Raw genomic sequence first — 15,635 nt, 5'->3', positions numbered from 1 at the left:
CATAAATGCTTACATCTTTATGATTACTACTATTTTTTTCCTAAAATCAATGATTACATCCTAACACATAATCATCTGCAATCTTTAAAATAATTCTGTTCTCCCATTTCCATTTTTGTACAGGATAAAGTAATAGGGTGTTGTACCGTGTTAGCCATTATGAATGTAGAGAAAACCAAGCAAAATGACACCTTTTATTGGCTAACTAAAAAGATTACAATATGCAAGCTTTCGAGGCAACTCAGGCCCCTTCTTCAGGCAAAGATTTAATCAATAAAAGGTGTCATTTTGCTTGGCTTTTCTGTACAGGATAAATGAATGAAAGAAAGCACACATCCTTGATAAGTGCCAGCTGAAGAGCAGACTTGGTTGGACAAAATGCCATTTCCCCTACTTTCTATGTCTTGTTTGTCAAAAAATAAAAAACAGCATTCAGCCCATAATGTTATCCCCCAAGTTAAGTTGTCCTAAGAGCCTTCTAATTAAAAGGTGTGGTTCAATTCTATTAAAATCAAGTGAAAAGGCCACAAATAAAAGTCTAGTGTGTAACCCTTTACCGTCAAAATGTTTGAGAACAGAATTTAGCAATGTAACAGTGGCATCTTCAACTCCTCTATTTGGCCTGTAAGCAAAGTACATAAGATGCAGTGCATGTTCAGTTTTCTTTAAAATGTATCAGCTTTTCAAATGATGTCATTAAGGATTGATGTAAGAGAAACTGACCTAAAATCATTAAGAGTTTTGGGGAGCTGAGTTTGGGAACAGGGAGCACCATAGCATTCTTCCAGACCTTTGGTACATGTTATTCATATAAAGACTGATTAAAAAGGTAATGAAATGTAGGGCTTACTTCTTTTGTGCAAAATGTAATGCAATTTTTTTTGTACAAAAAGCGCAGCTGCAAATGTTGTCAGGAACCTAACTCTTTCTTAACCTTAAACCCTTGCCACATTTTTTTGTTCTATTTTAAAATGCTGACCATCTACCAGCTTCACACTCAATTCTTGAATATCATTACTAAAAATCATGATATTAAAACTGTTGTAAAAGCAATTTAGAGCATTAGCAAGTTCTCTATCTGAATTAAAACCCTCCAATGTAATATGGGAATTATTTTTGTTCCTTGATCCTGCTATGGTTCACATAGTGTCCCAAGCTGATCTAAGTTTATTTGCAGCCATCATATTCTCTAGCTTAGATTTATAGCTTTGTTTTCTACTTTTAGCTCTTTTGTAGCTATTTGCAGATCAGGTGTTTTACCTTGTTTAAAAGCATGTTTCTTTTTCTGTAAACTGAATTTAACAGATTTGGTCACCCATGGTTTGTTATTTGGATATATTCTGACTTGCTTACAAGGAATGATCATGCCTCTACAAAAAAGCAACGTATGAACATGTTACATCGGCAGGATCATCACAATTGTCCCCACAAGATTCTTTAAAAATGTCCCAATCAGTGCAATCATAGCATTCCCGAAGGCATGCCACAGATTCATCTGACCAGATATTGATGTTTCTTAATTGTACCTTTTTTCATTTTAAAACAGTTTCATATGTGCCATGGGTCTGATGAGCCCAATGGAAGCAGAGGAAGGGCCTGGTATGCATACTTTACTGACCCATAGCAGAAATCCAGTGTCTTATCCTGTCTGGTTGGAGAGAATACGTACTGGTAAAAGTTTTATGATATCTTTTTAAGTGAAACATGATTGAAATCCCCCAATACAAACACTGGTGCGTTAGGTGAAACTGATCGAAGTTTCTATACTTTGTTACAAATAATGTTATAAGTAGAAACAACATTGTCGTGGAATTACTCATAAAATATTGCAGTTAGAACTTTGGTCTTGGTCTTAATCCAAAAACCGTAACCTGATACATTCTAGAAATGCCATAAATTTGAGGTAGCATCAAAGAGACTTGTACTTGTGTGTTTCTTACAACAAAGTGATTGAGAAAGTAATATGGCAGAAAGAAAATTAATAGCAGCAAAATCTGCTAAGCATAAAGCAAATCTAAGAAGGCAATTAACTGATGAAGCCCAAGAAAGAATATGCAGACAAGACAATGACACACATAATTAAGCAAGACGTAATTCTGAATATAGTCTGATATGTTTTGGAAATTCAAAAAACTTTAGGTCACTGCAATCTGGTTGTCACTTTACTGGTGGGCAGAAACGTTTATTATAATAAAAGCATGGTCATCATAAGCCTATTTATTGATAATCCCCCAGAACACAGTACTTATATATATATAGAATTCTAAATAAAGTGAAAGTATTGTATTTATTGATCAGCATTTGTGACAAATAACTTCATAATAGGAAGAAGGAAAAAGACAAGTGGTGACATCTCCTGAGCGTCAAAGTACATCACAGAACGCGCTTTAGACTGAGCAACTGAACAGTAGACAGACAAAAAGGCTTACAGTTATGCAAGATAAAACCCAGAACACAAATTAAAAGAATGAGAAAGAGAGAGAAATACATGTTGACAAACAAAGACTACTTATGAAAGTTACCTCACCAATGTGATCACTGCGAAGCTGTATTTTTTCATGGTCAAAACAAAAAGGTATTGCCAAATGGAAAAGTTCAGCTTGCTCTGTATAAACTACCTTTATATTAGAACTGTAGACAGACAGCTGCTTACAGACCTACATACTTGGCTTTTCACAGAAGCTCTTTAAATAAATAAATACATACATAGGTATGTGCATGTGTTTTACTAATATAGAAAAGTATCAGAAGGAGAGTTGAAAAAAACAAAAATTTCAAATGGGAAAAAAAACAAATTAATCCAAAGAATTGCCAACCAAAAACAGTATTTTCCTTAAGGAAGTAAAAAAAAAATATTAAAAAGTTCAAAATCAGGAATTGAAATAGAAAATGAGAAATACAGCTTTGCTTGCAATACCTGCTGTAGCCAGAATCCTAAATGCATAATTAGGTGGCTGCATTCTTAGGCTCTATATTAAGGAGACAGGGCAGGGAACACATAAAACTACTTCAGATTTTTCTCTTGCAAAATAATCCATAAACACAATACAAATAATAATACTGCATAGATACAAAAAAGACAAAACAAAACCAAGTAACAATGTATAATATAATATGATAAATATTAGTTGAAAAACAACACAAAGATATTATTTATGCTAGGGAAAAGATCTTACCTGAAACATAACACACTTCACATCTGAGCAAACACACTCTAATGCTTTACTACATCTCACCTCCTCTCCCAGCAGTATACAGATTATCTTCTGTTGGCAGTCTGCCATCAGATGTTAGGAATAGATTACTGTCATCCAACTTGCCAAGCTGCCATTTTACTTAGTCAACAGGTGGCATTGCTGCAACAGAGCTCTACATCCATTATAAGCCAGGAACTGCAGCAAAGAACACAGGTGATTTCCAATCTGTCTCAGGGGAAGGAGAAGAGTGGGAGCAGTCCATCTTGAATGCCACAGCATATTCAATTCAAAGGTGAGGTGAAGGGTGGACAGACTGTGCAGCCTTTCAACTAAGTGTTGTCATGATTTTACTACTTTGGACATTAAAGAATACTTTTGCATGCACAATTTTCATATAAATTTCATTTTAATATAATGATTTTTTTTTTTATTTTGCTTATAACAATATCTTATCACCATTGCTGTCATGCGTTTGCAGCACACAAGAAAGCTTTGATATAATTTACTGACAATATGTAGAACTGTGGCTGCAATCATTGTCCAAATTTCATGATTCTAACAATTAAACAAGTGATTTGATAAGAATGTAATTTTGGTCACTCAGGATTCTTGCTTTGCCCAACAGATTCAAAAGTTTTTTATCTGATTACTCAGTTCTGTCACTGTGGTTTCTGGTCTTTCTGGTTTTGTCAGTTTATTTGACTGCTCTCTTGTCCTGTCCTCAGGGTGCTTTCATTTCCTGAACTTTCTGTTTGCACTTTCCAGTGAGTAGTTAATCACAACAAGGGTAGAGTCAGGAGTAGTAACTACTGCCACCACACTGAGAGCAGACAACTGCATCTGTCCAGACAAACGCACAACACATCCAGAATCAATCCCAATACCAGCTGCAAGGCAGAAGACATCCCTGAGTTGAGCACTACTCCACTGCAAGAGATCTCTCTCTCTCTATTATATATATATATCCAACATCTGTCTGTCTGTCCACTTTTCACAAGAGAAGTACTTAACAGATTTAGATTGGGTTCTTTTCTTTAATTTGCTTGAACATTCCGGTTGGTTTTGCGACTTCTGACATCGCCCCAAATATCATAGTTCCCTTGCAGGAGTGATAAATTCGCACTAATTCAAGAGAGAGGCTGCGGGCCAAGGGTAGGGGGAAGTGCGACGTCAGGAGTAGGGAGCCGGGCAGGGCCCTCCTCACTTACTCGGCAGGCTCTGTTTGCATCAGTCTTCCTCTGGCCACATTTTGGAGTGTATCTTGCCTCTGCTTAGCGAGCAATAACTGTTTGTTTATTGATTTTTAAAGTCTGTCCGGTTTCATTACTACACAGGCAGAGTCGCAGGGGACAGCTAGTAGTATATATTATACACACACACACAAGTAGAAGTTGAGATTTTAAATTTACTTATTATAACACTCCTTATAAATATTAAAGACTAATTTTGCCTAAGTGATTGCATTCCAGTGATTTGAAACTAGGATCTTAATATTAATAAAAATAATATATTACTATTATTATTATATTTGCACACCCAATACTGATCAAATATGCAGCTACATAACATGTACATCACTGCCAGGCACACAAGTCATATGTTGACCTTCAACCTCTCTAATTATTCATTCATTCATTCATTTTTCACCACTTATCCAAACCCAAGTCACGGGACCAACAGTTTTAGCACAGAGGTCCATGCATTCTTTTCTCCAGGCACACTTGGCAGTTCATACTGTGAAATCAAAAGGTGTTCCCAGGGCAATGGGGAGATATAATCCTTTCAGCGAGCCCTGGGTCTCCTTGTTGCTGGTCGTGCCCAAAAAGTCTCCACAGGATGGTCAGGCTACATATTTAACTTGTAGGTGTACACAATAAACTTGCCATAGAGTTTATACAGTACATTAACAGAAAAAGTAAATAAATAGCTTAAGCATTGAAAGTGTTCTAACTACTGTATACATTTTCAGCAACTACACAAAGAATAACAATGTGTGTTAAACATTTGTTTAAATAATATAATAACAACCAGTACGATTTCTCCTCTGGTGTTGCTAAGCACTGCCTCAGAAACTGAGGTTGTGCATCACAAACTTGATAATCACTTAAATACTCATTAAAATTATATTTGCACAAGCCATTAACAGTTCTTGGGGCTTCATTTTCAGTATTATTTCAGTAGACTTTCAGCCTGTCTGAATGCACAGGGGAATTCTAATTTTCAAATCATGCCTAAATTAATTAATTTCATTTTTATCTCTGTCCTAATTTGTGTTGTTAATGATCTCCGCACATACCAATCACAGTCCACTCACTTGCATCTTTTTTAAACTTGTTTTCCATCTCCTAATAGTGGCTTATATTTTGAAATCAAACCACTGTTTTCTCTAATTGATCCTCTTATTTAATTTAAAAATGACTCATTAGACTGTCCCCAAGAATCAACCAACAGTATCTTATGGATGCACTTAGTAGAAAAATCCATCTCCAGAGGAGTCTACCGCGATTCCTAATCTTCGTAACATTGATAAACTAGATGCAGACTGCTTATTGTAATATTACTTCTTCATTTCCAATAATGGCACTTTACAGTTTGTATTATGCGAACGCCTCTGGTGTATCAAAGTCACGACACCTCTCCTGCTGTTCTTCTTTTTTCTGTTTATTTAACCTTTTTGTTGTTTTTCAACTATTTTGAATATTTTGTTTTTAATTCTTCTTTTGGAATCATTTCATCTTTATTTTGTTTATGTAATATTGTGATATTTATTATTTACTGTGTAATTGTGTATTTTAATGATGTTGTTATCTGCCCTGTCTTCTTTATCTAGAGCCATAGAAGGCGAGGTCACCCGATTCCTGACTTGTGAGATTGTGTTTTTCTTCTTGGATTTCTGGTTTTGACCCCCTGCTTTGGCGTGAAGGTACTGTTTCTAGTTTTTGTAATTCTTGGGTAGGTTTTCATTAGGTTTTGTCCTTTTTAACCTGCCTTTTGTGTTATCTTTTACATTCTTTAAATATTAAGATACTTTTTTTTTTATTTGTCCTTTGGATCAGAGGTTTTTTTTTATACTTTTACCTCTCTCTTTAAAAGGGCATTTCTGAACTTTAAAAGCCTTAGCCTCAATTGAATATGGGATCAGGTTTCCTGAGATGGTTAGACCTACTTTTCTGATATAGACCTGTACTGAGAACAGTTTGTTTTTTGAAGCCTACATCTATTTTTGGGCTTTTTAAGTTGCAGGATGATAACATCTGCAGCATCATTGGTGGTAAGAGAGACACAAAAATACCAGGAGATGGTATCAAAGTCGGAGGCAAAAAACGGGTCAAAACCACAAGATCAAAAAAATAAGGAAAAGACTTTACTCACAAGTTGTAGTAAAAAATACCAAAAAAAAAACCTACTGCTAGAACCTATTTGAAAAACAAACGAACTATGCTACATAAAACAAGACAGTGTTTATTTAATAAGGCATAATGAAAACTGACACTCATGCATATTAATAGTGTAAAATCATGATGTCACAAATGCGACTATGAGGTCACATGACACGAGTCAACAGCATCACTTAACCTCGGAGTCACAAGTGGCTGTCAATAGGTTACTATCTAGAAAAAAAAAGTTTCTGTGCCGAGTAGCTTATGCATTCAATCCCACCTCACTCCCACTGCTGTATTAGCATGTTGCTAACATTATAATATACACTTGTCACTGCGCTTGTTAGACCAAGGGGTGGCAGCCCACCCAGCTCCTTGATGTTATATTAAATTTGTCACTGCGAATGTTACACCAATGTAGAAATGCTCTTAAAAGTGTTATTCATTTTCCAATGTGCTTGTTACAGCCCATTCTTTGATATTATATTTTATTTATGATCTCACTTGTTATACCAACTAGGAAGATCTTAAACAATTAAAACTAAAAAGGTTACTAAATTTAACATTTAAAAATGTGATCAAAATGAAAATTAGAAATCAAAACCAAAATCTACATGCCAAAAATACACCAATTTGTACAAAATGAGTCTATTATTATAAGTTGCAGGAGATTTGCAGACATTTCTTCACCCACCCATGACACATATCCCCGGCCTTCCTCCATCCCTCAAACAAGGACAATTTGGAATTTCCAAGTAACCTGAAGTACTAGGGTGTTGTACTGTGTTAGCCATTATGAATGCAGAGAAAAGCCAAGCAAAATGACACCTTTTATTGGCTAACTAAAAATATTACAATATGCAAGCTTTCGAGGCAACTCAGGCCCCTTCTTCAGGCAAAGATTTAATTACATCTTGCCTGAAGAAGGGGCCTGAGTGGCCTCTAGAGCTTGTATGTTGTAATCTTTTTAGTTAACAAATAAAAGGTGTCATTTTGCTTGGGTTTTCTCTACAAGTAACCTGAAATCGACAAAACCCTACAGAGACATCTGGAGAACATACTACCAGGATCTGAATCAAGGCCTTTGAAGCTTTACACCAGCAACCCTATCCAATGCACCTCCATGCTTCTCCAAGTTATTTTCATCATTCATTCATAAAATGACAGGGAGGCTTTGTTGTTACAAATTCTTACCTGGTTACCCATGTCAATCTTCGTGAAGCTGAAGGTATTCAAGTGTTGGTGTGCTCCTTTCACAGCAGGTTCAATGGTCTCACGGAAGAGCTTGTCGATAAACTGACAGATATAAGGCCACATGTGCCTTACAGTCTACAAGTGGAAAAGCAGAGAAAAAGGAGATTCAAATTTTACTTCGGTTTCCTCAAAAAGGAAAACAAATTAAACAATCCTACAATTTTAAATTTAATTTTCTTAGTGATAATTTGTTATTTAAAGTAAAAAAATATTTTCTATTTAAGAGAACTCTCTGTTCTTATTTCACCATAAAAGATTCCAACATATTTTCTTCAAGTACAAAACTATGCAATTCTTTCATTATGGTTATATTCATATGAAATATATAAAACAATAGATTTTCTAAGATACTGCATTGCCCCATGGTCTCTTACAATATCTCCTTTGTTCTGTGATCTTGTGATACTGTCATATTCAGCATGGATAAAAAACACCGTAAAGAATCAATATTATGGAAAAGAGAAAATCGTAATGGCCGTGTTAACTAGACAGCTGTGGTTTGATGTAATTCTGGAAAGAGCAAGGAGTGAAACGAAAGGAAATATCTGCAGATATGTGAAATGTGCATACTGTGGTGTCTGCAACAAAACCAGCAGCAAGAGTACCAAAAATGGTCTCTTATGTGTTTAAAAACCCAATGTGTCCCTTAACAGAAAGAATGCTCAACTGTTTGGTCACGTCAATTTGCACATTCAATTAGCTCTTTCTTTTATCCTCATACACTTTAGTCTTGCACTTTCCATCTGTTTTATTTGGATGTTAAACTATTTTATTTTAGTATTCTGGTCGCTAAAGGCTACTGGATCACTTTTAGTGAGCTGCATAATTGTATTCTTTTGAGGTGCTTTGCAATTTGATATTTAATCATTTAATCTGCATTATCTTCCTTGTTTTCAGACTATATTAATTGGAGCTGCTGTATATTTCAACAATGTAACAAAACTAGCGCTTTATTTTGTAGTCACTAATAATATGTCAGGAAATGGAGACACTCACTCCTGAAATGTTAAAGCTGGAATTAGGAAGGGCACAACACCATGGGGTGGCACAATAACAAATTGGCAGAAAATGCAAAATTACCTCATAAACATTGTGCCTCCCTAAATGTACCACTCCAAACTGTCCCTGGTGATGGTTACTACTGTGACATCATGTGAAATTACTTCTTACTGCCATCAGCAACGAATCAAGAAAGGCAAAGCCGTACATATTGTAGTGGTCATCGATACAATAATTAAGGGCAGATTTAGTTAGTCACTTTCTGCTATTAAAAAAGGTATAAAGATAGAGGCATCTATTAAATAAATAAATAATAATACCTTCATAATTAGTTTTATTACCATCCTGATCTTCCCTATAATCTTCATTATGATAGAGCTGTTTACATATTACATATTTACTTCATTATTTGATATTTTTTTTATTGTATAGTTATATAGTACAACACAGTACTGTTTGAAAATATTAATAAAGCACCTAATGTGAATATTACGATTCTTCTGTTATTTTCATATCTTTTCACTATACACACAACTTCAATTAAATTTATACTCAGTGCATAAAGAAAAGCTCAAAGGACTTTACTACAGCAAACATGTACCGGGTTAAAGAACAGAGGAAGGACTCTTCATCAACCAACACCCACTGATCAATATCGTACAGATTTTTACAGCCAACAAAATAGGATAACAAAAATATGTAGAAAAAATGTATTATTTAGCTCATATAAGATAATGCGTTTGATTTACCTTGTTTAACCATTCTGCTCTTTCAACATCAGGAAAATGAATCTGAAAAAAAAATAATAAATAAATAAATAATGCTTATTCCCATCCTATCATCACACATGTTTTGGCTTACTCCATTTTAAGGCACGAAATGTAATTATCTAATGCACATCTCCTTTTTGTTTTTTTTTTCTTGTTTTAACTCTTTAGTTTTCCTTTGCATGATTACATACAAGCTGCTTGTGCTGCATCCTTTAAACATAGAGCCATGGCTAGGCTATTACCAAAATAAAATGCTCAGTGAAATGCTTTATGTTCTGTGGACTCTGTATATTACCATTTTAGCCCATGATCTTGTAATGCAGGTATGCATTGCACTGCATAAGGATCACGCTATGCAATTTAAGCTTTTTAGTATTTCAAAAACTGCCAAGTAAGCTAAGCGAAAGGTTTTTACAAATTAGAAGATGATTTGAATAGCCTCTGCTCGTCTTTGACATGCATTATGTATGTCATTATATAGCACTACTAAAACACTGAAAGTAGTTTAATGAAGTACATCTATTTGTTACCTTAGCCCTAATTGGTTAGTATAGTGTAAGATACTGCTTGATGCCAGAGACAATCTGTATGTAGACTGCAGTATACAGCTGTGTTAGATTGCAGGTAGTGTCACACAGCTACATTTAGCTAGGGTTTGTCATTTATAATCTATGGCATTACAGTTTACATGTTAGTTGTAAGTGGCATCCGGTCCAGGATGGGTATGGGACCCAAACCTGAAGGACAATGAAGACAAAAGAGCAGTTGTAGAAGATTCCTATTTTGGAATAATATTACCATGTGGACACCAGCAGGTCATAATGGGAGTTATAGTGCCAGGAGTCAGCCCAGGGGGAGCTGCTAGGATTCATGATCCCTACTTTTTGGGACTTTGGTTTAACCTGGAAATGCTCCCATCGGGCTATGTCCTGACACTGAAAGTACTACTGGGTCCAACATGAAAGGAAGCCATCCAGCCTCCCCCAGAAGAGTCAGAGTCAGGAGGTAGGAATGAGAGGGAAGAGAAGGGAAGAAGAATTATTTGATTGGAGTTGTGTTTGTGCAACCTTTCAAGAAATCTTTGTGAGGTACTGGTATAATAAAAACCTCTGTTTTCAACCAGTGACTGCACTTGTGTTGTTTGTGTCCAGGGTTTGGGGCTTGGTGGCACCACTTCTATTTACTATAATCCTGGCATAAACAAAGCAGTATACTATAACCATGCTTTTATTTTACCATAAACTAGCTACATCGCATACTTGTATTCTTTCTTTTATCCTCCACATCACAGACCTTGCTACTTAGTAAATGGGAGGAAATTAAATTCCTTGATAAGATCTAGTAGATGGTCTTTGGCCACTCAATCCTGAATCTGTACTCCCTGTGATGGGCAGGTGTTTCATTCTGGGATGATTGTTTTATGCTCACTGCTGTCAGGAAAGTCCTGACTTCCCAAAACATAGTACTAGAAAGAAATCATGATTAAATATCTTATTTTAAACCAAGGTTTCTAATATTTTACCCCCTTTACTGAAACTATATTAAAATTAAATGAGTTTAAAATTCCAGCTTGCATCATTTTGACTATTTTGTTTAAAAAAACAATTGAGGCTGAAACAAGAGTTGCTGGAATTAAAACAGGAATGGCAGCAAGCAAACGAAACACAACGGCTGATGCTGCAACAGGCAAATGAAAGGCTGCGACAAGAAATGCAAGTGGAAATGCGACAGGTGCTCGGTAAAATTGAAACGCTTCTGATCAATTGGAGGATCTCAAGGAGACATTCACGACTAGGATTGAATTAGCCGAAAATTTAGCTACCAGTGCTGAAGAAAAAGCAGATAATGTCAGCTCCGAATGCAAAAAACTCGGAGACAGACTGGCTGCTTTGGAAGATGGAAGTAGAAGATATAACGTCAGAATCAAGAAAGTTCAAACCCGGTGAAATTCGCTGCTGAACTTTTTTCTAAAATAATCGGGGACGACTTTAAAGCAGAATCTGAGATAGCAGCAGCTTACCGCGTACGTGGATCAAACACCGTTAGACCCTGACCAAGGTCTTTTATAGTTCGTTCTGAACGATTATTATTTAAGCTAGAGGTGATGGCACTCCTCAGAAACAAGGAAGATATTATATATGAAAATAACCATATTCGTATCTTCCTTGACTTCTCTCCAGCAACAGCTACTAAACGCGCAGCCTTCTACAACATCAAGCGGTGGTTACGGCAAGCCAGCGTCAAATACAGCCTCTTATATCCGGCAAAACTTAAAGTGGAACAGCAAGGTCATTTCTATGTCTTCGCTAGCAAGGAAGAAGCAGAAAAGGAATTAAGAAAGCTGATCCCGGGACTATTCTGATACATAATAGTGAGTCATGGCGGTAAATGTTAAAGCAAGGATTAATAATCTACTGACTGATCTATTCGTTTTAAAATACGGGTTTTTTATCAGCATATATTCTCATTATTACTTAGTATTACTAGGGCGCTATCTGTTTATGTTTTATTGTGCTTAATTACTTTTTCTTTCCTTTTTTTTTTCTTTCTAATTACTTCATCTCTACCCTAAACGAGACTGTTCAGTATCATACCCTTGGTTTATTGTTATTGCTATTACTGCATTAAGACTTGTTCTGCTTATTTTGGACACATCTTTAACACCATCACCCGGGTTTATTATCTGGGTGTATCATCTTAATGCACTAAAATTGCTGAAGCCTAAATATATATTTTAAGTGCAAAATTCTTTTTTTTTTCTTTTTTTTTTAAAGACTATATTGGTAACAGATATTTCTATCTTTTAACCCTAAAGCGCCGCTGCATTGGGGCTTGATTTGCTTTGGATGTGCTCTGTCTCTGGGTATGTCAGAGGACTGGGACTGCGTGAAGTGGGTTTTAGCCTCACTTGGGGAGGCACAACAACAAATTGGCAGAAAATGCAAAAGTACCTCATAAACATTGTGTCTCCCTAAATGTACCACTGCAAGGTATCGCTGCACTCATGTTTACCACTCCAAACTGTCCCTGGTGATGGTTACTACTGTGACATCATGTGAAATTACTTCTTACTGCCATCAGCAATGAATCAAGAAAGGCAAAGCCGTACATATTGTAGTGGTCATCAATACAATAATTAAGGGCAGATTTAGTTAGTCACTTTCTGCTATTAAAAAAGGTATAAAGATAGAGGCATCTATTAAATAAATAAATAATAATACCTTCATAATTAGTTTTACTACCATCCTGATCTTCCCTATAATCTTCATTATGATACAGCTGTTTACATATTACATATTTACTTCATTATTTGATATTTTTTTTATTGTATAGTTAAAATATAAAATGACTTCAAAAGCTCAGAATCAGTGTCTCCATGTTGGGATAGTTAACTTCGTAAGCTGGAATGTTAAAGGCCTGAATCACAAATTAAAGAGAAAGAAAGTACTTTCTCACCTAACAGGTCTAAATGCTAAAATAGTATTTTTACAGGAAACCCACTTACTAAGTAAGGATCAGTTCCGGCTGCAAAAAGACTGGACTGGCCAAATGTTCCATTCTAGTTTTACGAAGAAAACTAGAGGTGTGGGAATTCTCATACATAGAACAGTACCATTTGTAGCATCAGATGTAGTATTGGATCCTGAAGGGAGATATGTAATGGTCATGGGAGACTTATCTAACTGTAAAATGATTTTGATAAATGTTTATGCACCTAATGTTGATGATAAGGAATTTATACAAAATTTATTTGCATCCATTCCCATTCTGAACACTCAAAGTTATAATGGCTGGGGACTTTAATTGTGTTTTAAATCCACTTTTAGATAGGACTTCCTCCACAGGGGAACGGCATCTAACACTGCAAAGATAATTACAAAGTTTATAACTGATCACAACTTATCAGATCCCTGGAGGTTTTTAAACCCAAATTCAAGAACATATTCTTTCTACTCACCAGTACATCATTGCTACTCAAGGATTGATTACTTCTTTATAGACAATAACTTCTTGCCTAAGATTAAATCTTGTAAATACGATGCTATTGTTATTTCAGACCATGCACCTATGATCTTGGAGCTGAAATTACTAAGCCCCATACACTCACCCGCAGATGGCTCAACCGCTTCTATTAGCTGACGAGAATTGTACTGAATTTATATCCAAACAAATCAAATTCTTTCTAGAGACAAATACATCCCCTGAGATCTCTGCAGGAATACTCTGGGAAACTCTTAAGGCCTTCTTAAGAGGACAGATTATCTCATATCTTTCCCACAGAAATAAATCCGAAGCGAAGAAAGTAGCAGAGATAAAAAGAGAAATTACTAAAATAGATGAAGAACACGCCAGACTACCAAGCGAGACTCTACATAGAGGAGGCAGGCTCTACATTCAGAATTAAACCTCTTGACAACTAAAGAAACTGAACAACTAATTTACAAATCCAGACATCATTATTATGAACATGGAGAGAAAGCTAATAAGCTTTTAGCTCAACAAATTCACAAGCAAGAAGTGCAACGCAATCTCTGTAATCACTAACACGAATGGAGATAAAATCATTGAACACAAAAATATAATGCACACTTTCAGAGACTACTATAAATCCCTATATACTACTGAGTTTAAAGAAGACAATATACAATCTAATGCATTTCTGGATACATTACAGATACCACAAATAGACGCTTTTAGTGTGGAGGAACTTGATAAAACTCTGCATTATCAGAATTACTAGATGCTATAAAGTCACTCCAAGGTGGAAAAGCAGCAGGCCCTGATGGCTACCCTGCAGAGTTTTACAAGAAATTCTCCGCTCAGCTAGCTCCCTCCTATTAGCAACATTTACAGAAGCCAGAGATAACCAATCTCTTCCACAAACCTTTCGCCAAGCACTAATCACTGTCTTTCCAAAACAAAATAAGGACTTATTACAATGTGCATCATACAGACCAATTTCACTTCTGAATAACGACGTTAAAATACTCTCTAAAATCATAGCTAGAAGGATGGAGAAAGTGCTCCCTCGTAATATCACAAGACCAAACTGGATTTATTAGGGGCCGACACTTATCTTCAAATCTTCGAGCCTGTTTAATGTAATATACTCACCAACTAAATCAAACACCCCAGAAATATTATTATCATTGGATGCAGAAAAGCATTCACATGATTGAATGGAAATACCTTTTACTACATTGGAGAAGTTTGGGTTTGGCCCAACATTTGTGCATGGATTAAATTACTGTATACTAACCCAGAAGCTTCAGTTTGCATCAATAACATTTGCTCAGACTACTTTAAACTAGAACGTGGCACTAGACAAGGATGCCCCTTGTCACCACTGCTGTTTGCATTGCCATTGAACCACTGGCAATACATTGTCGAAATACTGATCAGATAAAGGGGATTAGCAGAGAAGGACTGGAACAGAAAATCTCATTATATGCAGATGACATGGTACTGTATATATCGGACCCAGAAAATTCTGTGCCTGCAGTCTTAGCAGCACTCACAGAATTTCAAAAGCTCTCTGGTCTCAGAATTAATCTGAATAAAAGTGTACTCTTTCCAGTGAATTCTCAAGCATATAATATTAGATTAGACACCCTACCTTTTATCATTGCAGAACAGTTTAAATACCTCGGGGTAAACATCACAAGTAAACATAAAGCTCTTATCAACAAAATTTAGCGCCTGCATGGAAAAAATTAAACAAGACTTGCATAGATGGTCAACCCTTCATCTCACACTAGCTGGAAGAATTAACACTGTTAAGATGAATATTCTTCCTAAGCTCCTTTTTATTTCAAAACATCCAATATACATTAATAAATCATTCTTTAAGCAATTAGATTCAACAATAACCTCATTTATTTGGAATTCAAAACATCCACGCATCAAAAGAGCGACCCTACAAAGACAAAAGGCAGAAGGTGGCATGGCTCTACCTAACTTCCAGTTTTATTACTGGGCAGCAAATATACAGGCGATAAGAACCTGGACACAAATAGAAGAACATACACAGGCTT

General features: G+C 35.8%; 1 protein-coding gene across 5 annotated transcripts in view; it reads right to left on the bottom strand.

The window, feature by feature from the left end:
- Positions 1-15,635, bottom strand: part of esyt2b (extended synaptotagmin-like protein 2b) — a 267,718-nt gene that overhangs the window by 157,042 nt on the left and 95,041 nt on the right. For all 5 annotated transcript variants that reach the window (XM_039753605.1, XM_039753607.1, XM_039753603.1 and 2 more), the window contains exons 2-3: positions 9,580-9,621; positions 7,772-7,906 (exon numbers count right to left, since the gene is read on the bottom strand). In XM_039753605.1, the coding sequence (XP_039609539.1) occupies positions 7,772-7,906; positions 9,580-9,621 (177 nt within the window). The remainder of the gene's footprint in view (positions 1-7,771; positions 7,907-9,579; positions 9,622-15,635) is intronic.

This window comes from Polypterus senegalus, chromosome 5 (genome assembly GCF_016835505.1).
Source record: "Polypterus senegalus isolate Bchr_013 chromosome 5, ASM1683550v1, whole genome shotgun sequence".
NCBI lineage: Eukaryota > Metazoa > Chordata > Cladistia > Polypteriformes > Polypteridae > Polypterus > Polypterus senegalus.
Note: the sequence above shows the minus strand (reverse complement) of the source record. Positions and strands in the feature narration are given on the sequence as shown.